Source organism: Choristoneura fumiferana, chromosome 25 (genome assembly GCF_025370935.1).
Source record: "Choristoneura fumiferana chromosome 25, NRCan_CFum_1, whole genome shotgun sequence".
NCBI lineage: Eukaryota > Metazoa > Arthropoda > Insecta > Lepidoptera > Tortricidae > Choristoneura > Choristoneura fumiferana.
In genome coordinates, this window is record NC_133496.1 from 3,789,963 (window position 1) to 3,813,622 (window position 23,660).

Sequence of the window (23,660 nt, forward strand, 5' to 3'; positions counted from 1 at the left end):
TAGGTTGACCTTATGGTCTTTCAAGCAAAGAGCCGTGGGTTTGAACCCAGAACTCCGCTTGCAGTTTTTCAGAAATTATGCGCGAAATCACATTCGAAAAACATTCATGAGCATTTCGGTTATGGATGTCGTGTCGAAATCTGTAAAGCAGTTCTGTGGGGTGTGTGGAGTTCCCAATCCGCATTGGGCTACGTGGGAACTACAGCTCTTAGCCATGTAAGGACATCCATCCAACAACACTTGCAATGAACTGAAACAATTAGACTAACATCTGGTATCGTTGATTTCGTGATTATACTTTTATTTGTGCATAAGATCCACAAGATCAGAAGTACGATAGCGAATTCAAGCTAGTGGCATCCAGACTTCTTTTATGTTCGTTAAAATTCCTCCTAGCATGGTGAACGGCGTGTTGTGTTGCTCTGAGGATGAACTTTGGTTGAGTTCAAAACGCGTCAGCGTAGTGTGGTGGCGGTGATAGTTGGGTTTTTGTGATTTGTGTCTATGAAATAAACACACAATTATTGCCATGGACAAAGAGCTATCATGAGCTAAGTAAGTAATTGTTTTAAAGTAACGCCTGATTCAATAAATTATTTAACACTTGCAATTTTTAAAGAAGCAAACGCGATGCAACTAATTACTAAGAAGATAACAGATTAATTATAAACTCAGGTACATACGGGAAAAAGGATAGAGCACTAAAAATTGATAAGGGGGGAACCACCCGAGCTATTGATCGGGCCCCCACCCCCAGTGTATAAGTATAAAAAGCGTAACAAATTTTCGTCTTAAGAAAACGAAAAGAAAAAATGTACACAGCCACCCTTAGGGTGGTGCCTCCACGGAGGGGGGGTGCATTTTTCTCTCTCTTCAGTGGGGGGTACGTAAGATGCTACAAAGAAAGTTTTGGTGTGATATTGTTAATTAGATAGCCTGGTGTATGTGCGTTTTGATCTGCTTTCAGGTTGTTCTGAATGTCTCAGAGTTGGACATGCGAGTGCCCAATATTAAAGTGATACTCTACTGGCACATATAGCTAATGACTAGTGATCGGCCATCGGAAGCATTTTATGACAATTTGATGACGAAATTATTACATGGACATGACTATTTAATTACTAGCCCAATTTATTTATCTACTAAAAATGTATGTTTTTTTATTGAGTTACTATCAAGGTTTTAACATTTCTATTACCTATAATATGATTATGAATTATTATAATTAGTAATCGACAGAAACTCTGATTACGAATTTGTTAGAAATTCGAATTATAACAACGAAATATCAGTTTACAACTATGCACCTCTCACATCTGTTGATGTCGAACGGTCGTTCTCTTTATATAAATGGATCCTCAACGTTAAAAGGAATCGATTGACAATACTAAAATTAGAAAAATAATGATTATTTACTATAACTAATTAAATTCCGTAATTTTTTAAGAATGTGTGGTTTTATTTTGAACAACACCGACTTATCCATATTATGTAGGACGTCAAAGTGACATTTAAAATGCTTCCGATGGCCGATCACTACTAATGACAAGATTAAAGATGACAACTACTGGGAGAGACAAGCACTCGGCCGTCTACTTAAAATTCCTGGTTCTTTTTCACAAACAATCTCCTAACCTAATCTCGGTTTTACTGATGTACTTACCTACAATCGAATACACTGAATCACTTACCGGGGTGGAACCTATGTGCTACTATAGTGGCACGTTGACATCCCATATTTTTGACAAGGAAATTATAGTGCAATTGATTATTAAAATGTACCCTGAAACCCCAGTGGTTTGTGTGTGTTACCCACAGTAAAGTTATTTAACTTTAATTAACTAATTAAATATGTCTTTTTTACATTTTGTACGATTTCAACTGGTCTACTCAATAATATTGCTCAGCTGCAACATGGCCGAAACGTCAAGACAATTCAAGGTAGCTTAATAATCTAGAATATTATATAGAGCACATGGAGTCTATTGCCTATTGCAGAGGATCATGGGTTTCCAAATTTACCAAGAGCTTTACGGTAAATGTAAAACATTTGGAGGAAAGCTGCACAAACTTGAGAAGCAATTTAATGGTGTGTATAAAGTTCTCCGCACTGGGCCCGCGTGGGAACTACGGCTCAAACCTTCTCATTCGAAGAGGAGTATAGATTATGTGCCCAACAGTGGGACGTCACTTCATCAATATCCGAAATCTTATTAATATGTGATTTTTGAAGAAACTTCAAATACGTTGCTCTATTTTTAGTTTTGGTCATATTAAATTTGGTCAACTTAGCAAAAGAACAAACTGTACAACAAATGTAACAAAAACAAAATGACTCAGCTGTAGTCGGCAACAGGTTGACATCGCGTGTGTCAAGCGAATTGCAACTCTATTCCCTCGCGATGCAATACCTGGATGCGAGGCCTAGCTTCAAACCGATCGAAATAGACGGCGTACGAAGTGAGCAGTATTTGTATTTGCAGGTGGTAGGACCTTGTGCAAGGTCCGCCCGGATTGCTACCACCATCTTGGTTGCTAATCCTGCCGTGAAGCAGCAGTGCTTGCACTGTTGTGTTTCGGCGTGGAGAGTAAGACAGCCGGTGAAATTACTGGCACTTGAGGTATCCCATATTAGACCTCTAGGTTGGCAACGCATCTGCAATACCTACTGGCGGTGGTGATCTCTTACGTAGAAGTGTTTAGTAGAACAAGCTTTTATTTGAAAGTTCATGTATTCATTGTTACTTTATCAAAACAAAATCATTAATGCACAGCGACAAAAATACTAGAGGGTGAAAAACGAGCATGCGGATCATCTGATGGGAAATTATGATCATCGCCCATGAGTACGCGCCTACTCAAGGAGAGTCCTATTGTAAGGTAAACGTACGGGTGGTCGACACGCTAATGCCCAATAGATGACACCCCTGGTGCCATCTTTATTGCTCATGACATCAGATTAAAGGTGCCAACTATTGGGACAGCGACGAGCACTCGTACGTTTACCTTAATAAGAGTTTAAATGTAAAGTTTATAAAAAAATAATAACAATGCAAATTTTTTGCTGGCTGTATTTTGGTTGACTGAGTTTCGTTGTTGTTTGTAAATATCCTCCTAAGTCCTCGCGTACTATATAAAGGACTAATTAACACTAAGAGTAACGGCCGAATGTACTTTATAAAGTACAAATTGGTCATTGAATAAAGAATTCTAAGAATTTTGAAATAAAATTCAAAATAACAAAGCAGGTCAACCACGTCTAGGTCTTAAACGCTAAGTTTGTTAAAAAATGTCAGGACTTAGGAGGATATATAAAATTTCAAATCAATCTGACCACTAGAAGTAGATTATCGACAGGGACATAGAAACTGGAACTAAATAAAAGCTTTCAACCGACTTACAAAGTCGAAAAAGATGACATTGTCATTTCAATGACAATTTTCTCCCTTTGTCTATGGTTTTAATTTCTTAATTTCTTCTTTTTTTTTTTTTAATTTTTTTTTTTTCTCCGTCTGACTAGGGCAAAGGAACTGGCTCATGCATACATGTTTATTTAACGTTTGGGCTCCACAGAAAACCAGCGTTACTGCACATAATGTGCGGCAACACATGCTGAGTGGAGACCCTTTTTGGTATCCTGCTGTGTCACCTAGTAACATAGTTTTAGTGCTAGTTCTAGTCTTAGTTTTAGGTGGTACATTTTTGGAGCCAAAATAAACTTTTCTTTCTTTCTTTCTTTCTTTCTTTCTTTCTTTCAATGTTGAATATCTTAAAAAAAAACAAGACCGATTTTAGAGAACTATAGCTGAACCGCAAAGAAACTCGCTTTCACGTAAAACAAACCGCATCGAAATCGGTCTATCCATTTGCGAGCTACGATGCCGCAGACAGAGAGAAACATTAGCGTCAAACTTGTAACACCCTTCTTATTGCATCGAGAGTTAAAAAAAACAACGCATTATTACTGCATCAAAATATCAGTACTTATGCAATTTTAAATACTTACATAAGTATTCTCACGCCTAATGAGAATGCTGCAGCAATTCAACCACACTTAAGTATATAAAATATCGAAACACCAAAGACATAACCCACCCCAACGAAATATGTTAAAGACACCCACCTCCCCAATCGATACCCCGCGAAAAAATCCTTCAATAATTATAATTTATGTGATTAAAAAAACGCACACGACTATCTACACATACAAACTAATAATTAATCATCCACCCACCCCCTCCTTAGTTTAATTCCGTACCCCCACTTTTTTCCGAAGCGTGTTTTCATTTTGTACGTCTGGAAGGAGTACCGTTGCTCCTGCAAATTGAATTTTGTGGTCTCTCTGAATATTTTAGACGGGTATTGGTGGTTTTTGAGCGCTTTGTCTGGGTTCTTATGCTTTTTAAAGGTTTTTTGTAGCAAACAATGATTTGTTTTAGCGTTTTACCCGTCTTCCCGAACTCTGTTTTTCCTACATTACACCGTTAGGTTTAACACTTGCCCTAGACTTTACCCTAGAGTTTCTTGCCGGACTCTTCTCAACAGAGGTTTTTCCGAACCGGTGGTAGTTTTTTTTTGACATTCATAAGAGTGTTTGTGGGCGGTGATGATCATTTTCCATCAGACGTACCCGCATATGACACTCATTTGACTCCCTATCATATTTTTTTTTGTCGCTGTGTAAGAACAAGATGTTTTCTCTAATTAATAAATTGATGATTAAAATGATTGTGCCTAAATTGACTAGAGTTAGTTTTACTTTGACTTGCTTCAACAGCGTTGAGATCGAGTGATCCAAAAGTGTGTGAACTTAAGTATCTCATGACATTACTTACTCATTAAAAAAAATGGGCCAAGTCCGATTCGGACTCGAATTTGTAGGAATCTATAAATATCCACTGTTAACAGAGCCCCTATCCTAAGCAAAATGTACGTAGTATGGGGTCATTTGAGATGGTGTTGGCATCGAGACATAAAAAAAAATATTTTCAGACTTTTCCTATTGGTTGTGCTATAAGAGTTATATTACTGACATAACAAAATTCAAGTTTCTAGGACAACCGGAAGTAACTCAGAAAAAGGGTATCGGAAGACGGACTGCAAAGTGATACTAAAAGGGTTCCATTTTTTCCTTTTGAGGTACGGAACCCTAGAAGCCTACCTTAACAAAAGTCAAGTTTCAATCACAATTCTATAATTAAAACAATGAAGCTAGTAAATTAACTTGATAATATAGATAGATAGATAGAAACTTTAATCCTCATAACAAAATAACATGGCTCTATACACGTTTTTGATAAAAACAAAGGAATAAACGTTAAGAAGAAAAAACAAATAAAAAAATACGTTAACAATCATACAGAGAACAAAAAAATACAAAACAGATATACTCAGCGGCACAAAATTTGGCTCACTCTATACACAAACTACCTGATACTCATATTACCTATACCTAATTATCTACTTTTAATCATCCTTTAACTTGTCTACAGTGGTAATAATTCAGATTTTAAAAATATACCACAATCAACAACCAAAGCACCAGTCTGTATACTCATGTTGCTCCAGTTTTTACCAATATTCTAAGTTCCCGACGAAGATTTTAATATGAATTAACCTGAGCTAGAGCAATTTTAAATAACGCTATCCTTAAAATATTAATTAACAAAAACTAGAAAAAAGCACCGTTTTCTTCCGCTAGAAGTTCATTTTCTTGAACGTGTTAAGGAGCATGTTCACAGAGTTAATAATCTCTTTCGTAATTCGAAAATAAACGTCTGCATTTCTATGTAGACGACATCATCAAAGATTGGATAGAGTAGATCACACGGATAGGTCAGAAATAGATCATCTCATCATCATCCCAGCCTATACGTATACGTCCCACTGCTGGGTATAGGTTCTAAGGGGAGGCCCTTGCTCAGCAGTGGACGTCTTCCGGTTGATGATGATGATAAACGACAATCTTTTAACGTAACAGGTTGTTGTTACTATGATATGGACATCCACAACTTAACCCCTGAATCATCGGTTATATTAACGTAATCCAAACTCAGTTCAACCCAGTGCAGAAGCTCTTTAAGGAGCTCCAGTCTTCACATTTTTGTCTTTCCACGACTTCAATTTAAAATTTTATTCCTCGCTTGACCCAAAGGTGGGGAGGGGGAGGAAGGCACTCATTATAACCAATTTTTCCCTCAGTTTTTCTTGCCATTGTTTTTAGTGATGGCTCATTTTTGTCTTTGAATTGAAGTTTTGTTGTTAAAAAAGTTTCGCACAATTGCGCCGCTTGGTAAATGGGTCGGCTTTTCTTGGCCATTGTTGTCTTGTTTTGGGATTCTTGAATTGTATTTTTAAGCTCCTGGAGCAAAGAGTGTTTGTTTATTTTAACTAAGATTTGTCTGCGCACAGATGTTTATAACATGGGGAATAGAAAGTGTGTGTGAGTCGGTTTTACCTTGACCTATCTAATTCGATCACGAGATAGAATTATGTGAAATCATTTTATGACAACTAAAGTTATCTTTAATAATGTTAGGCATATTTCAACTCGAGGGATTCATTATTATGCTAAACAAGTGTTATGTTTTTTATTATTATGGCAGTTCAAGGTTATGCACAATTATGTTATGCCAAATCTGTTAAGCAAAACTTTATTTGATACTACTAGCCTTTACGAGCGGTTTCATTTGCGTGAACCTTTACATCTACCAGTAGAATTGAAATCATCATCTTCATATCAGCCATAAGACGTCCACTGTTGGACATAGCCCACCCCGATAGACCTCCAGTTGCCTCGAATGGAAGCGGCTTGCATCCACCGTGGACCCGCGACTTTAACCAGGTCATCCGTCCATCTCGTTGGTGGATGCCCTACGCTGCGCTTGCCGATCCGCGGTCTCCACTCGAGAACCTTTCAGCCCCAACGACCATCTGTTCTCCGTGCTATATGGCCTGCCCATAGCCACTTCACCGAGCTAATTCGCTTGGCTATGTCGGTGACCCTATAGAATTGAAATGGTGGGATTCTACTAAATTCGCATGGTTAGTTTCCTAAGAATCGTCATAATTGTCTTCAAATTTCAAAACTATTAGCCCGTAAAATGCATACTTATATTAGGCATATGTATCTTATACGAAACAAACAAAGTTACATACAAAAAGCTTTTTTTCAAACATACCTTTGACTAAGGGCATCTGCTCAAACTCAAAACTCAAACTCAAACTCACAACATTTATTGTCAAGACAATTGCTCCAGTCAGCCGGAATTTTACCTACCCCTAAATTAATTTTATCTTCAAAATTTAAACTTTTACCCAAATTCCTCACGTTACCCCACTAATTACCGCCTTACCCCACAGGGTCAAGTGTTACCCAGGCAGTTTAATGCGCGCTGTATTGATTCGCATTCTTTCACACAGGCGCGAAAGATTCCCCCCACCCCTTGGGTGGGTGAATTGGGATGCGAAATTATGGGGGAAGAAATTAGATGTGGTCAAGGGAATGGGTTGAAAGGAATTAAAGGAATTGGAGTATAGTGCATATGGGTGGGTGATGAAATGTAATATTTGTGAGTATGAAAACCGGCTGTGTGAGTCGGACTCGCGCACTGAGTGTTCTTTATCTTAAAAACCAGCAAAAATATGGTTAAACTCGTCTTCTTAATACATTGTTCTTATTAGCAAAACTTTTGTTGAATGAAATCTGAGATGTTTGAAAGTTGAAGTTTTGTTGTTAAAAAAGTTTTTTTCCCAAAATGGCAAAAACGGAACCCTTATAGTTTTGCCATGTTTGATACTCACTATTATAGGTATCATTCGATTAATATTTTCGGATGGGTTAGTTGGATTCGACACGCTACATTTGGTAGCATCCCAGACATCGGAAAGATTTTTTCCATTCGGGCTTAATTCATATACAACGAAAAGAAATTTGGTTCTTTGTATTCTTCAGCACAATTATTTTGTCAAAATTCATTTCGAACCGTATTAATTCTGATCCGAATTCAAAATAGTCAATGTATGTGGACGATTTTCTATTTGTACTGAATAGCAGTAAATCTATTAAAAACAATTATTTTACCTTGAAATACCCTTATCCTCCAAGCACTCATCCCTTACCTTATATCAATATCGAGTAAAAATCGTCATGGAGAACTAACGCGCAGTTAACTCATACACACAAATTTAAACCTAAACATAAACCTATACGGTTTAAATCTGACTGCAGAAAATTTTATTCACGTGGGGGTGAGAAAAAGGGAGATTGAATTGTATACTAGTGGTAATAAGGGTTGGTTTTGACTGTAGTTGTGGTATCATATAGGTGATTTTGTTTAGTTTGCGCCCTTCGTGAGGTTATTTTGAGCAAGGACTAGATCCGTTGTTTTTGCTATCTAACACTTTGTTGGAAGGTCATAGGTTCATCATCATCATCATCCTAGCCGATATACGTCCCACTGCTGGGCCTCCTCTCAGAATGACAGGGCTTGGGCAGTAGTTCCCACGCGGGCGTAGTGCGGATTGGGAACTTCACACACACCATTGAATTTCTTCGCAGGTTTGTGCAGGTTTCCTCACGATGTTTTCCTTCACCGTAAAGCTCGTGGTGAATTTCAAATGTAATTTCGCACATGAATTTCGAAAAACTCAGATGTGAGCCGGGGTTTGAACCCACGATCCTCTGCTTGAGAGGCCATAGGTCAAACCATTCGGCCACCACGGCTTATAGGTTATAGGTTAGTAGAAACAAAAGCCTTTGAGCCCAACCTTACTCCGTGACCACCGTTCTAAGTTCAAAATAACGTGTCGTTTCATTTCACAGTTTTTGTGCAGGTGTCCTTAAGATGTTTTCCAGCATAAAGTTTGTAGTATTTTGGAATGTAATTTCACACATGCTTTACCGGGGCAAAGCCGCATATTTAATAACATATCCGGGGCTAAAATCACTCGTTTTAAATACGACTTTTCATAAATTAAGCCGACATACGAAATGTCCTCCATTTAAGTCATACGTTTGTGACAAAAGAACGAAATAATTGAAAATTTCATAGCAATACGTCTGAAAAGGGTGGGGGAGCTAAAAATGGTCAAAATTAGTGTGACGTGCTTTATGGAAGACCCGATAGGGATCAGGGAAAATGTGTTATGCCTTTTTCCTGGCCAAAAGATTATAATAGTTGGACCGATTTCGACAGTTTTCATTAACTTTTCTAAGTTGGTGACGTTGGGTTATTTCTTATTAATAATGATCAGCGAATGAATTCTATCGAAAATACAAACTGAGACATGGATGCACAGAAAAACCAGAAAAAGAGACCAGCACTGGGAATCGAACCCAGGTCCTCAGCAATCCGTGCTGTGTGTTATAACCCCTACACCACTGCTGGACAGGAATCTAGACACGAATTTTTCCTATGCATACATAGCTCGAAGAATTGCGAAACTGAAGTGGCAATGGGCGGGGCACATTGCTCGCAGGACTGATGGCCGATGGGGTCAGAAGGTTCTCGAATGGCGTCCGCGGACCGGGAGACGAGCTGTCGGTAGGCCTCCAATAAGATGGAGCGACGACCTGGTTGAGATCGCGGGATCGCGGTGGATGCGAAAAGCACAAGACCGGTCTGAGTGGAGAGCCTTGGGGGAGGCCTATGTCCAGCAGTGGACGTCTTTCGGCTGACATGATGATGATGATGATGATACATATCTCAGGTTGCTTATTTCTACTATGCTACTTAAGCAGCGGCACTAGCGACATCTATGTTTCGTAACCGCTCACCCAGAAAAAAAAAGTAACAAATTTGGAGTTGAAATAAAAAAATACAAAAAGACTCCAAAAACCAATCATAATGAATTCTATCTCACCTGATGCTATCCATAAGAGCCAGACAATGCCGATTATTGGTTCAGTAACAGAATTAAGTAAAGTACAATTCAATAGAATCTGTCAATTTTCTACATATTTAAGACACCCTATCGTGGGCACACTTGCTTATATATGTCCCTGTTGTTGCAATTATCATCTAAAATGAATCAAAAAAGAATAATAGTCACATCACAAAGCCTTTGGCAGCCCGGTGTTTATATTAGTAGGCTGGAAGTGTCTACAGGATTGTCAGATTCTATTGAATTGGAGTTTATGTTCTTCTATGTCACTAAATTGTGCTTTCCGATAAAACAGAGTCGGCAGGGAATTAGCTTAGCAGGCATTATAAAGATGAAGCGAAACGCTTTTGGCGAATGACTTGGTTTAAGAACTACGACACAGACAGGCACTGGCACTGGCGTCCAACTCAAATCACCCCTTTTTTTGCGTCAGTGTTTAAAAAGCAAAAGGCAACTTCCATTTGCGCTTGTATTGTATCCTGTAGTGTCTCTATTTAAAAACCTCAAACATTCACTCGCCACGTGACTTCGTAATAAACTTGTTTCAAATCAGCCTCCAACTTGCAACTAGCTAGCGACGATCAACAAAAACAAAGGCAAAGCAACAGGTCGCCTGGCAATAACCCAGGAATTACACAGACTAAAAAACCTAGCAGAAACAATCTGCCAAATACACAGATTGAAAACAGTTTCCAGCCAACTTTACCATTCTGTGGCAATAAATAAAACATTCGCCGAAACTCCGAATTCGCAATTTGAAAACATGTGAGTTTACATTGCGGATTCGAATTTGAATGCGTTCGAAACTTGAATTACTTTTTGTTTCTAAGTGGCCAGTGTTTGTACAGTCAAATAGAACTGGTATGAAATTTCGCATTGTTTCAAATGAAAAAAAAAACAAACGACATCTGTGATTAAGGACAGTAAAAACATTTTTTGTTGGGCCTGTTTTGTTCTATCGTGGGACAGATTTAACATTTAAGCTTTAAAATTTAAGTTGCATAATAGTTTTTCGTTACGCAAAATGTCCGTTAGCCTTTCGACAATGGTGTCGCAACGGAGAAACTTCCCGCCTATTGAATTTTCGCGACAAAGCAAAGTTTTCAGGAAACCACCCGGGTTACCGGCTCCGTCGCGTTTCACATTTAAGTGTAACTCGAAATTGTTTCACATGAATAGTGCATTCAATTAAAGTTAGCGGGCGTGCAAGACTGCCTTTTGTGACTTAATTAACCGCTTATAAAAAGTAATTTAAGTATTATAAAGAGTATAGGTACTGGCCACCAACGAAAACCGTTGGAAACTAATTAAAAACATCAATTCGTTGCGCTACGGGGGAATATTTCAAATGCACGCACACATACGCAGCGCCTCCCCTGCACACACGCGCGCGACGCACACAACAGTTAAAAATAAGTCCCGGGCCATATCCGCGCGAGAGAATGGTCCGGATACTCCACGAGATCAGAACCTGGTATAAGGATTTTTTTTAATTATTTAACTATATAACGCGGCAGGCAAAGGCGAGGGTGGCGTGATGACCTGGACGCGTTCTCCGGCGACCGGCCTGACAATGTGCAGACAAAACGAGCTGGAAATCCAAGGGAGAGGCCTTTGCCTAGGCATATGATTATCGGAAGTGCTAGCAGTGAATTAAAAAAGGCAATTAAAAAAGGATTATTTTTTACAATTCTGCTTAGGTTTGTTCAAAATACAGATTTAGTGGACATTACGACTTACGAGTATACTTAAATCCAAGTATCAAATAATGCTGCAATGATTTTACAAAAATATTCCATAGAATTGAATGAAATTAAGTCGCAATTTTCACGATAAGTAATATGTCACTTGGACTTTAAAAAGCTCTCCTTTTCTTTTCAATTCGCTTAATTAGGTACACCATTACATTATAAATCACGGAAGCCGAAGCTATTTCCAAATTTTCAATTCGTCTGCCGGATATTCGGTTCTGATAACAAGCAGTACCCGGTTCTAGAAGTTATCCGGGGGGAGACGGGAATACCCGGGTGTCTTAAGGCGGAGCAGGACGGCGCGCTAAAACCGAGTTATCGTAAATTGATCTGGGAGGGGAGGCGATGGGGTGGCGGCGACGCGGTTCCAAATTTGACAGCGATGGAAATTGGCGGGAAAGATTGGTTGCAGCGTTCGATTTTTCAGTTCGCCCAATTTCTAATTTTGAATTAACGGTCATATGATTTGTTAGAGTTAAACATTTGGTTATGGAACTACTCGTAGTTTGAAGCGATAATTTTTCGCTGGAATTAGAATGTTATGTAAATTGGGAACTACTCTCAATCCGAATGAGGTAAGGAAGTTACTGTTATCTAGGTCGTGTAGGTCAGTGATGAAGGGTATTTGTTACGACTGAATTAGATTCTTCTTGGGTTTCAGCTGTTTCCAATATGGGACATAAAATGGCGAGGCTAAGGATTCTCCATATATCCTTTGTGTCTTAGGGAGCTCACAGTCGAGCGTCCTCATAAAAGCGCACACACCAACATCTTAATAACAGAATCCGAACGCTTCGAGCGATTTTAAAATAAGAATATCATAACTGGCCACTGGGGTGGGGTGGATTTCGGAATAAGAACGTTCGCACCCCCCTCAAGTTTTTAAAATAAGAAAATTTCGGTGGAGCGTGATATTTTTAAAATAAGAACCTCTTTCGGGGCATATTCCGTGGAGAGAGATTTTAAAATAAGAATAGTTTCGCGATACCCCCCTGCCCCCGTCGTCTGGAGTTTGAAATAAGAATTCGGGGGCCAGATTCGGGGGGTATATTCGGGGGGCGTCGGGGCTTCCTTGATGAGGACCGAGGTTTTTCGTGAAATTTCGTTAGCTGGGGGCATTGACCGGCGGAGTCAATATTCGATGAATGTTATAGTAATTGGACACGGTGTAGGTTTTATTTTGTCGTCTCGGTCTCCGATGTAGATGCGATTTTGTTTGAAGTCCTTTCCTGATGTAGGTGGATTAAATTCTCTGTAGATTGGAGACGATGTTTGCTATAGATACGATATAGGGAGTCTTTCTGGCTGTATGCAATTAAGGGAAGTTGGGTTAATGAAATTAAAAACTGGCTGACGCTTTTAGTTTTGGCATTAACGGAATTTAACTACAAAGGCTTTAGGGCTGTAATGCGATGCATTAAAACAAGCTGTCGGTGTTCTACTGCGTTTTATTTAAAACATTTTATTTTTGTTTAACTTGACGGTAATCTCATGTCAATGTCTGTCTAAGAAAAACTCCAGATTATGAACTAAAGTTTATGAATTTACATTACTTACTTTTTAAAATTTGTTTTCTTTTAATTCAAATTGAAATGTCATAAAGACATTGACATGGAAAACTCTTCTCAGCTTAAATGCTTGTTATAGCCTAAATCGAATAAAAATATTTTGACTTTGACTTGACTTGGAAAAACTTTTCACATTTTACCTATACGGTTTACATAGCTTGTTTTTTTTAAATAGTTCATGTTATTGCAGGGTTGCCGCTCGTGTGTCATGGCGCAGTGCTCATTCGCGCGCTGCCAGCAGGAACGACGCGCCATCCGCAAAGAACTGCAGCGCTGGACCAAAAACATGGTCAGCATACTCGGTGAGTGACAACCCTGGCCTACACAGTCGAAAGCATAAATATCTATACAATACAGAAATAGCGTCATAGCGTCAAATTATACGTATACACCGACCTTATTAGTAGCATAAAAGTGTATAGGTAGTATTTTTGACGTCTTGATAACGTACCTACGTATATTTATGACCTTGACTGTACAAGGCATTTCAAAACGAATTACGCTGATTACGGCAAGTGCAGTCGAGGTGGAAAACATAAATCGTTTCTTGGGTTAATTTTGACAGTTCCATAGATTTTGACACTACATACTTAAGTTAATAATATACATAATAGTTACCAAATCCACGCGACAAGTTTCGTCAAGTTAGCAGTTTTATATGATTTCAAGCTTGAACTTTACCTATTCCTAAACAAAACTTCATCAACAGAACATCAGTTGTAACATTATCAGACGGATTACGTCCTTGGGCCAAATTCAGGCAAAATAAATAAGTGCCTCCATTGCCAAAACCACTGGCCACATTGGAATACCTACTGAGTGGCCAGTAACAATATGCTGGACCATAAATGAAAAAAAAGTCTATTCCGTTTTCAAACGCATCCTAAAAACTTCGAAATGAAATGCACTCACTTCTCTCCTAAAGTATGGCAACTCTCCGAAAACGCCGGAACTTCGTGTAATAAGCCCGCAAACTTCTGCAAACCCTAAAACTCAAACAAACAAACAAACACATACGAACAAACAAAACAAAATTCATACGCATATGCTCGAGAATTTCTAATTCCGAAGTCTGGATATTACCCGGGTTTTTATCCGCGTGTATTTTTACTTTTAATTTTGTACTTTTAAAATGTTATGTGCACTAAGTGGGTAATTTTAGCCATTTGAATTTGGAATCAAGGTGGTATTTTATTATCTAACTTCAAATAGAATTATTAAAATTCAAAATACACCAATAGCTAATATGGAAAGAGAACAAATTGCTGATTTTGATAAAATAAAAGAATTTGTAAACGCTAGCTGTTTTATGAAATACTTACGATGCCAAATAATAAAATTTGCTGTTTTACGGGAAATTAAGATCTCTTCGCTAGCTTACATTTTTTCTGTGAGAAAGTCCAGTGTATGTACTTAGCTTTTTAAAATTTGTTTAATTTTAAATTGAAATTTGAGCGTGCCAAGAGTTGGTAAAGATCAGACGATTAGCTAAAACTATTATAATCTTTTATTTTAATATAATACTGTCATAAAAATGTAATTAGGTACTTACCCAAGACAAAAACCTTTTAAAAAAGAGTTTCAATGAAGAACGAACGTAGCGTAGCGCTGTTCATCTACAGCTCGATAGTACTGGCCGCTAAATTTTCAAATTAAGAACATGGTGTTCCGAACAGACCTAACAGGGTTATGGACTGGCCGTTTTGCATTAATTTGGCTTTGTGCGAGCAGAAGAGTAATTTGGGCATAGATTAAAGGCGTCGGGTATCGCATTGCGCCTAATTCTATACGCGGATATACTCGCATAGAAGCTATGCAGCGGGCCGCGCCACAGTGGTCGCGGGTGAGTGTAGGAATTTGCTATTTATTTATTTATATTTCACTGGTTTTTGATTAATGTTCTCAAGTGTCACGTGTTCTGAAAGGCTAAACCATTATGTTCATTACATTGGAAATATTGGAATACGATTTAAAAATTATGACAATGACTCTGACAAAGCCTGGTTCAACATGGAACTCCTATTTAGATTGTTATAGTCAATAAATTGTCACCTGTCAATATTATGACTTGTAGGTGTTTTTCTTAATAACTGCTTGCTATAGCCAAATTGCATAGACAAGCAAACAAACCTCATGCTGGTAACAAATTAAACTGTATTATGTAGTAAACCATTAATCTCAGGGAAAATATTTAAAAATTAGAATGGTGATCATACGCATTTTTTTGCTAGGAATTGATTCATAATTGGACAAGAATGTGTGATACAACGCCTCAATATTAAATAATAGCCTTAAGAATGTTCTTTGTAACCTAATGCGGCCTGTTCACTATAAATCTATAGAAAACTGATAGACAAAAAAACAATAGAATAGAGATTATATCATACTAAAAGAATCGGTATCTGTCTTAACTAGCAAAAAGTCATTTTAATATGAAAGTCAATAATTTATCACATTGTAAAATGGAGTAAAACTCCCGAACGAAGCTCAGTCGCCCGGTTAGTCTTAATCAGCGTTAAAACTATGTCAGTCATCCTAAGTTGGTTAATAGGAATAAGTGGTCGTTGCACCATTTTCTTTTACTACTAGTAAATTCCTAAATTAAATAAAAACTAAGTACAGCCTCCGCTTGCGACCACTGTGGCGCGGTGCATCGGCCGGACGCAGCGCGCATGCGCCCTCCGACGCGCTTCAAACAACCTGTTGCAACTGGGCCGGCGTGCACCGATGCAACTTCTCCGCAAAACCCGAACGGGAAAACACCAAAAACTGACCGTTAAAAAAACCGTTAGAAAATTAAAATCAAAAACAAAATAGAATCAATCCAGAGCGAATCCAAATTCAAGACGCGTTCCAAATTCAAAACCGGAAGTGGCCAGTTTCTTGTGAAGTGTCTTGAGTTCAGACTGCGTCGTGGTGTGCTGACTTTTTGTAAAAAGAATCGTGAAGTTCCTGTTTATATTGACGTTTTTATTATAATAGAGACTAAAGCTTGTAGTGTAGAATTTGCAACAGTCAATTGACAATCCGAGTAAATTTAAATTTGGTGCGGTGAAGTCCGGGAAGTGGCCGACGCGAGAAGTTGGCAGCAACAAGTGGTCGTCTGATGCATCTCCCGGTAAATGTGCCACTGTTATACGGCTTTGCATGCCCGCTTTTGCGGGATTACGTTGCGTTCTACGCGAGTTTCGGTCCCGTTAAATTTGGTTTCAGTTTATTTGTTATTCGGTTAGTTTCAGCCGTTCCGCCTGTTGATTTGCGCTTCTCACCGAATTTGATTTTTTAAATTTAGCTTTTTATTTGTTTTGAATTGAAATTTAATAGCATCGCGTTTAAGCCAGCGTATTTGCTAAAATTAGTATTATAAAGGTTTTACATGAAGCAAAGTTATTTTTTAAAGTGGGCGGGGCAGCGATTGAACTTCTTTTGTCTTAAGTCTTTGGGAGCGCCATCTTAGGTCGTCCGACGAAAAAAACTGTGTCATGGCGGCTTCCTAGATCAAAGTTTTTCCTTCGAGAAGTACAATAGTAATTAGTTGTGTAATTTCGAATGCTAATACATTTGTTTCTACAATATTTCCGCTTTCGATTGTTTGTCGTTGTTTTTTGTCGTCTTAATGGATTTTAAACACGAATGTTTGATGGCGTATTATTTAAGGAGTAGCCTAGACTTGGTATTATTTAGTCCTACATATAAATGTATACTACAGATTGTAACTAGCTTCCTTTGAACTCGGGGTTAATTTTTTGATATTTTAAGATCTACTAAAAATGCTTTTAATTTAGTTCACTCGCATTTTACCCTTAAAACTTATATTTTTAGACACGCGTATGTGCATTATGGAATTTGACTGACCATTAGTGACACGATTTTCGCGGTTCTTTAATGTCACGATACATCAAGTTCTTTATGTATGAGATGATCATACGTGCACTTGCCCGTATTAAAAAGTGAAAAACCCGACTGCACTTAAAAAATTAAATAAAAAACCGGCCAAGAGCGTGTCGGACACGCCCAAAATAGGGTTCCGTAGCCATTACGAAAAAATTAAGTTATATTTTTCTAAGGATTTCGTAGCTATTTACTCTGAAACTACTAATAAATCTCAAGCAAACTTAGCCGTTATAGTTTTCCTTGTAAGTTTGATATACTTACTACCATCCTGAATTTTTATATCCGTGCAAAATTACAGCTTTCTAGCATTGATAGTCCCTGAGCAAAAACGGACGGACAGACAGACAGACAGACATGGCGAAACTATAAGGGTTCCGTTTTTGCCATTTTGGCTCCGGATCCCTAAAAAAAAACCCTCGCTTTAATGACTGGTACTCATGGGCGTTGGTGATCATTGATCAATTCCCATCAGATGACCCGCATGCTCGTTTTCACCCCACATAATAATCATCATCATCATCATCATCATCCCAGCCTATATACGTCCCACTGCTGGGCACAGGCCTCCTCTCAGAACAAGAGGGCTTGGGCCATAGTTCCCACGCGAGCCCAGTGCGGATTGGGAACTTCACACACACCATTGAATTGCTTCGCAGGTTTGTGCAGGTTTCCTCACGATGTTTTCCTTCACCGCAAAGCTCGTGGTAAATTTCAAATGTAATTCCGCACATGAATTTCGAAAAACTCAGAGGTGCGAGTCGGGGTTCGAACCCACGACCCTCTGCTTGAGAGGCGATAGGTCAAACCACTAGGCCACCACGGCTGTACACATAAAAATAAAAAAATAAAAGTAAAAACGACGGGACAAATCGACAAAAGATTTCAGAACTTCCTTTTCTCTCACTTCAGTCCATAAATTCAGTCAGTAAGTTTATTTTATTAATTTCTTATAAATTGTGCAAACATATTTTGAAGCACTTTCCCTACCTTTGATTCAAACTTGACCAATGTTTGTAAACATTAACAAACAATTAAAAAAGTCCTGAAAAACTTCGAAATCCAATTGGTCAAACAACATCATATCAGCCATAGGACGTCCACTGTTGGACATAGGCCTCCCCCATAGACTTCCAGTTGCCTCGGTAGGAAGAGGCTTGCATCCACCGTGAACTCCCAACTTTAACCAGTACCACTACCATGAGTTTACAGTGACCGTACTCGATAGCGACGGCGTAAATTATTTGTATGGAGAATTGTACAGCGCCTCTACAAATAATTTACGCCGTCGCTATCGAGTACGGTCACTGTAAACTCATGGTAGTGGTACTGGTCATCCGTCCGTCTCGTAACAAATCCATACTAATATTATAAATGCGCAAGTGTGTGTGTTTGTGTGTATGTTTGTCCGTCTTTCGCGCTGTAACGGAGCGATGGATCGACGTGATGTTTGGCATAGAGATAGTCTATGGGCCCGAGAGTGACATAGGCTACTTTTTATCCCGGAAAATGCACAGTTCTCGAGGGAACAGTGCGCGATAACCGAATTCCACGCGGGCGAAGCCGCGGGCAAAAGCTAGTATCAATATAAAATCTAAATTTTATGGTATGTCAGCATCAAATGTAAGGTAGCGGCCGAGATGCTAGATATATCGCAACACGTGTACTGTCAAGGGCATAGCGTGGGCCGATAATATCGGTTAATCCGATATGTCATATTAGAGCACCTTGGCCAATTTGATGATCACTTTGATGACTATATCCTGCAGCACAAACGACTTCAACATACTTTTCTAATTTATAACAAAGTATGTTTACAACACGCTTTATTAGTTTAACCTGTAACTGTACAGCCTCGGAAACTGAATGGCGTACCAGGGTGGAACCTGTGTGCTTCTGATGTCATATTAACAGACCATACATCTGCCAAAGAAATCGAAACGAAATTGATTATGAAAAGTCCTGCCCTGGTACGCGATTTAGTTTCCTCGACTCTATATGAATGTAACGGCGTCTTTGAACTTGATTGTCACTCAGTTCTTATTATGGTATTGGCACGAAACTTGACAATTATGCATAGTTCTGTTGACAATACAATAATATATGGTTAGTATCGAGCTGATCTCATTGGAACCAAGACAAAACCACGTAGGTAATTAACCTAGCGGTGTTTGGGCTTAGATATATCGTCTTAGACCGTCTTGGCCAAGAATCTATTCTTCATAATAATGTTATTAGTTTTAAACACATAACATGACAATAATCGTACGTTCGGTACTATAAGGGCATAAGTACCTATTTATGGATACACCGAAAAATGATTCAATTTATGAAATATACGTCGTTGAGTTTCTTTGTCGGATTTTTCAACCCCTGACGCAAAAAGTCTAAAAGAGGGGTTCTATAAGTTACTTGTGTGTGTGTGTATCTGTCTGTGGCACCGTAGCTCTAAAACGGGTTGACAGATTTGAATGTGTTTTTTTTATTTGATAGCAGGCTTTCTAGCTAAGGCTCTCAAATATGTTTCATCAAAATCGGTTCAGCCGTTTTTGAGATAATGAACTTTGAAGTGACAACTTTTTTGTTTCCAACTTTTTGTTGGTTAGGTTATCACAACAGCGATTTTTCGCAACCGGTGGTACCTCGATTTTTTGACATTCGCAAGTGCTTGTTAAAGCTGTAATTGAGTTAAGTTTATTTGACCTTGAAAATTGGAATTATGCCCTTTATCTACCAAAGGTACAATATGTCGGTTTACCGTGACGGTCGAAACTTGTCGTCCCACGGCAACGTAAGAATCCCCGTCACGAATTTTGTAACAGTATCGGTGTCCGACGCACCGCAGACCGATCGATGCCGTGGTTCCGTAGGTTTAGCGATGTTCCTTTCGATACTCTTACTCGCTTACCCTATCGCTCAGCAGCATAGCAAGTAGCTTTGAGTGTTGTTCAGGGCCGAACCCCTCGCAAAAAATACTTTTTCACTTCTCATGCTCGTAAAGTTCATATTTATGCTGGATCTAGGTGAGATAAAATGACTCTTTATGCTCTAGTGCATAAAGTAAAATCTTCGTCTAAGACCAAGGCAAAGGTGTCAACACCGCAGCTACAAACAAAAAAGTTTCTTAGTATTTTTTTTTAATAATTTTTTATTTATATAAAACTGAAATCAATCAAAATAAATTCATAAAAGTAAAAAATTATGTTTATATAGCACTCATCAACATCATCATCCCAGCCTATATACGTCCCACTGCCGGGCACAGGCCTCCTCTCAGAACAAGAGGGCTTGGTGGGCTTATATAGCAATGCATTAAAAATAAAAGATACCTAGTAAGTGAACAATTGTTTCCACTGTTCAAAGTTCAAAGTTTTATTTGCTCGAATTTTGGTACAAATGATGTTACAAAAAATTGTAACTAGGTACTCGTACGCATAAGCGATAGAGAATACAGCGCACGTTTAGAACGAAACCGACTAGTCCTTCCTTCTTTCTGTAAAAAAGGTTGCCTGGAAGAGATCGCTCTTAAGCGATAAGGCCGCCTATTGCTCACCTTGTAATTTTAATAATTTCTTTTCTGTATCGCTTACTATGTCTGGTGTACAATAAAGAGTCTTTGTATTGTATTGTATTGTATTGAAACCGACACAACAAAATATAGTAGGTATATAAAACAAAACATGATTGAGTTTTGAAATGAGAACATTTTGAATTGTGTCAGTTTCGATCTGAATGTGCGACAGGTACAGTCAACGTCATAAATAAGTGATCACTTTTGTACCTACCTTGTCACTTTATTTTTATTTTTATTCGACTGTATGGTAAACGAGAAAGTGGGTCTCCTGATGGTAAGAGAACTTTAAAGAGAACTTTAACGTCATGTGTTTAAAAAGCCATACAATTTTTTTTAACGAATGAAAGCGACAAGGTACAGAAATGATCACTTATTTATGACGTTGTCTGTACACTCGAACCAACTAAATCGTGACCCACATGTGGAACCTTTTCGTAGCAAAAGTCAAAGTTAGATCGCATTGCTTAACAAGGGAATTTTACTAATTTTCTTACTATGAGAACGTTCTAAGGTGGGTCAGAAACCAAAATTAAATGGCTCTACTGTACACAGAGAGAAAATTACAAGGTAAGCAAAATGCGGGCTTTATCGCTTCAGAACGATCTAATCCATGCACCTTTTCAACAGAAAGAAGTAAGGACTAGATTTCAGCAGGTTAGTCCGAGTAAACCACAGCACGTGGCCTACAAAGTAAACAAACGCCTTCCATTTTGTTATCGCATTTTTGTGACAGCCGTAGATTCGAAAAATTACGAGTATTTGGATCACGTCACAAGCAGCGCCCCCCGTCGGAACGTCACTCCCAATTATTCGCTAAAAATGACAGTTCTGACAAATATAGGCCGCCATTTTTATCTGTCAGTTGCTGCAAAACGGTGCGATGTTGCGATGGATATTTTTATCGTTTAATCTACTTAGAAAAAATACGTATAGGTGGAAAAATTAAGAAGATGATCTGTTGTATGAATCTACAATGTGTCCGTCCGTATGGATAAGTCGACGTTCCATATTCAAATAGTGACGTAAGTCACCTATCAGTTCTGTGCAGGTACTATACTTCGTTTTTTACCATTAAAAAAAGAGTAAATAATCTTGACGAGTTTTTTTTATAGAAAAACAATAAAAAAATAGTAAGTAACTATTACTTATGATACCTAAAGAATGTACATGATCATAATATACTTGCTAATTATTACATAGGTATCTGCTGTGACTTATTATTAAAAAATGTTTTTTCAATAAAAAAGACTCGGCAAGAATGCTTATCTTCTTTCTAATGCTAATAAAAACGAAATATAGGTACATACAATACATACAACAGGTCATCTTCTTAAGTTTTTTACCTACCTATCTATACCTTGACGAGTTTTTTGCCGAAATCTTCTCAAAAAAGTTTTTCTAACCGTTGGTAGATTTGTTGACATTCCTAAGCGCTTGTCGCCTATAACTTACATTAAATAAATCTTCTATGGCACTGCTTCTTGAAGTAAGATGGTAGCGATACTTTCCTAAATAGATCTCAGCATAAATTGTCTGTCTGTACCTCTTCATGCTAAAACCGCTGAACCACTTTTGATGGGTATGGAGTTAGTTTGAGATCTTGGAAATTATAGTTCCCGTGGGAGAGCGATAAACAAATTCTTTACAGACAGAATAGCAGGCGACGTTAAAACCGTTTATAGCGACACCAGTTATAACGACATATATCGGATATAACGACCAAAAAAATTATAACACGATAATATTATATACGAAAGTTACATTGGTTATAACGACCAACCGTGTATAACAACCAAATATTGCTGTCCCTTCACTGTCGTTATAAACGGTTTTGAACTAGTCTACTTTATGTTGCAACTAGCCTGAACTAGGACGCCTTAGTCATACGAATGACTAAGAAATATTCAAAACAAACTAATACTTATATTTTCCCTAAGACTAAACATAACTGGGTAGTTCCCCACTTTTTTCTATAGGGGTCTTTTAAGACCAATAACAAAGACCTCCCCCTTAGAACGCCACAATGAACGACAACTCGCCAATTGCATCCACCGGTTTCCTGCAACTCTCAGGATGTCGCCAGTCCACCTGGTGGGAGGCCTGCCAACGCTTCGTCTTCCGGTTCGTGGTCGCCACTCGAGGATGTTTCTCCCCCAACGGTTATCTGTTCTTCGAGCGATGTGGCCCGCCCATTGCCACTTCAACTTGCATATTTTTCCTGCTATGTCGGTAACTTTAGTTCTACGACGAATTTCCGAAACATACATTATATATGTACTTATACTTAGATAAATAAATATATATATTTAAATACATATTAAACGTCCAAAACCCGAGAACAAACATTACATTACATTATGAATAATTTCATACAAATATCTGCCCTTGGGGATGGAACCCGGGACCTCAAGTTGCATAGCCAGGTCCTCTAACCTAACCACTTGGCTATCCGGTCGTCTATAGGACTTGTCGGTCGACAATCTTAAATGACTCCACACTGCATACATTTTTCTTACAACCAGGGCTCAGCTTACTTTACTTAACACTGGTTATTAGATACAAATTTGAACGGAACCCTCGTTGCGCGAGTCCGACTCGCTCTTGACCGGTTATTTGTGTGTGTTTCGCTTCAAAGTACACGCTTACGCTAATTGTATTCCTATTATGACACAAATGCATTCTATGCATGCGATGCAACGCAAAAACAACATGAATCACTCACACTGACAAGATGAATCATTCAAATAAAATTGAGGAACGAAAAAGAACGACTAAATATATTGAAATACACATTTGTGCAAAGAAAACGGGTCAATCCTATGCGACTTTCGTATGAAATTACCCTTTTTTCATTACTCTCGACTATACGTATTTATTATTATATATATTTTTTTTATTTATTTATAAGAAACACACAGTCTTATAGAGAATTATGAGCAGACTTAAATTAACACAATCTAGACCTATAGTTTCCTTAAAGGTTTATGATAG

At 38.3% G+C, this 23,660-nt stretch overlaps 2 protein-coding genes across 3 annotated transcripts in view; both read left to right on the forward strand.

Annotated features, from left to right (window-relative positions):
• The window catches only part of LOC141442178 (tetraspanin-33-like), a 185,707-nt gene extending 167,213 nt beyond the window's left edge, over positions 1-18,494 (forward strand). The window contains exon 8 of the transcript XR_012452901.1: positions 18,479-18,494. The gene's annotated coding sequence lies outside the window, so the exon portion shown is untranslated. The remainder of the gene's footprint in view (positions 1-18,478) is intronic.
• Eip93F (Ecdysone-induced protein 93F) overlaps positions 1-23,660 on the forward strand; it is a 190,404-nt gene that overhangs the window by 53,760 nt on the left and 112,984 nt on the right. The window contains exon 2 of one of the 2 annotated variants that reach the window (XM_074107071.1): positions 13,395-13,506. In XM_074107071.1, coding sequence (XP_073963172.1) covers positions 13,413-13,506 — 94 coding nt within the window. In that variant the 5' untranslated portion in view covers positions 13,395-13,412. Of the gene's footprint in view, positions 1-13,394; positions 13,507-15,932; positions 16,323-23,660 lie in introns of those variants that run through there. The other variant, XM_074107074.1, reaches the window with a different exon arrangement.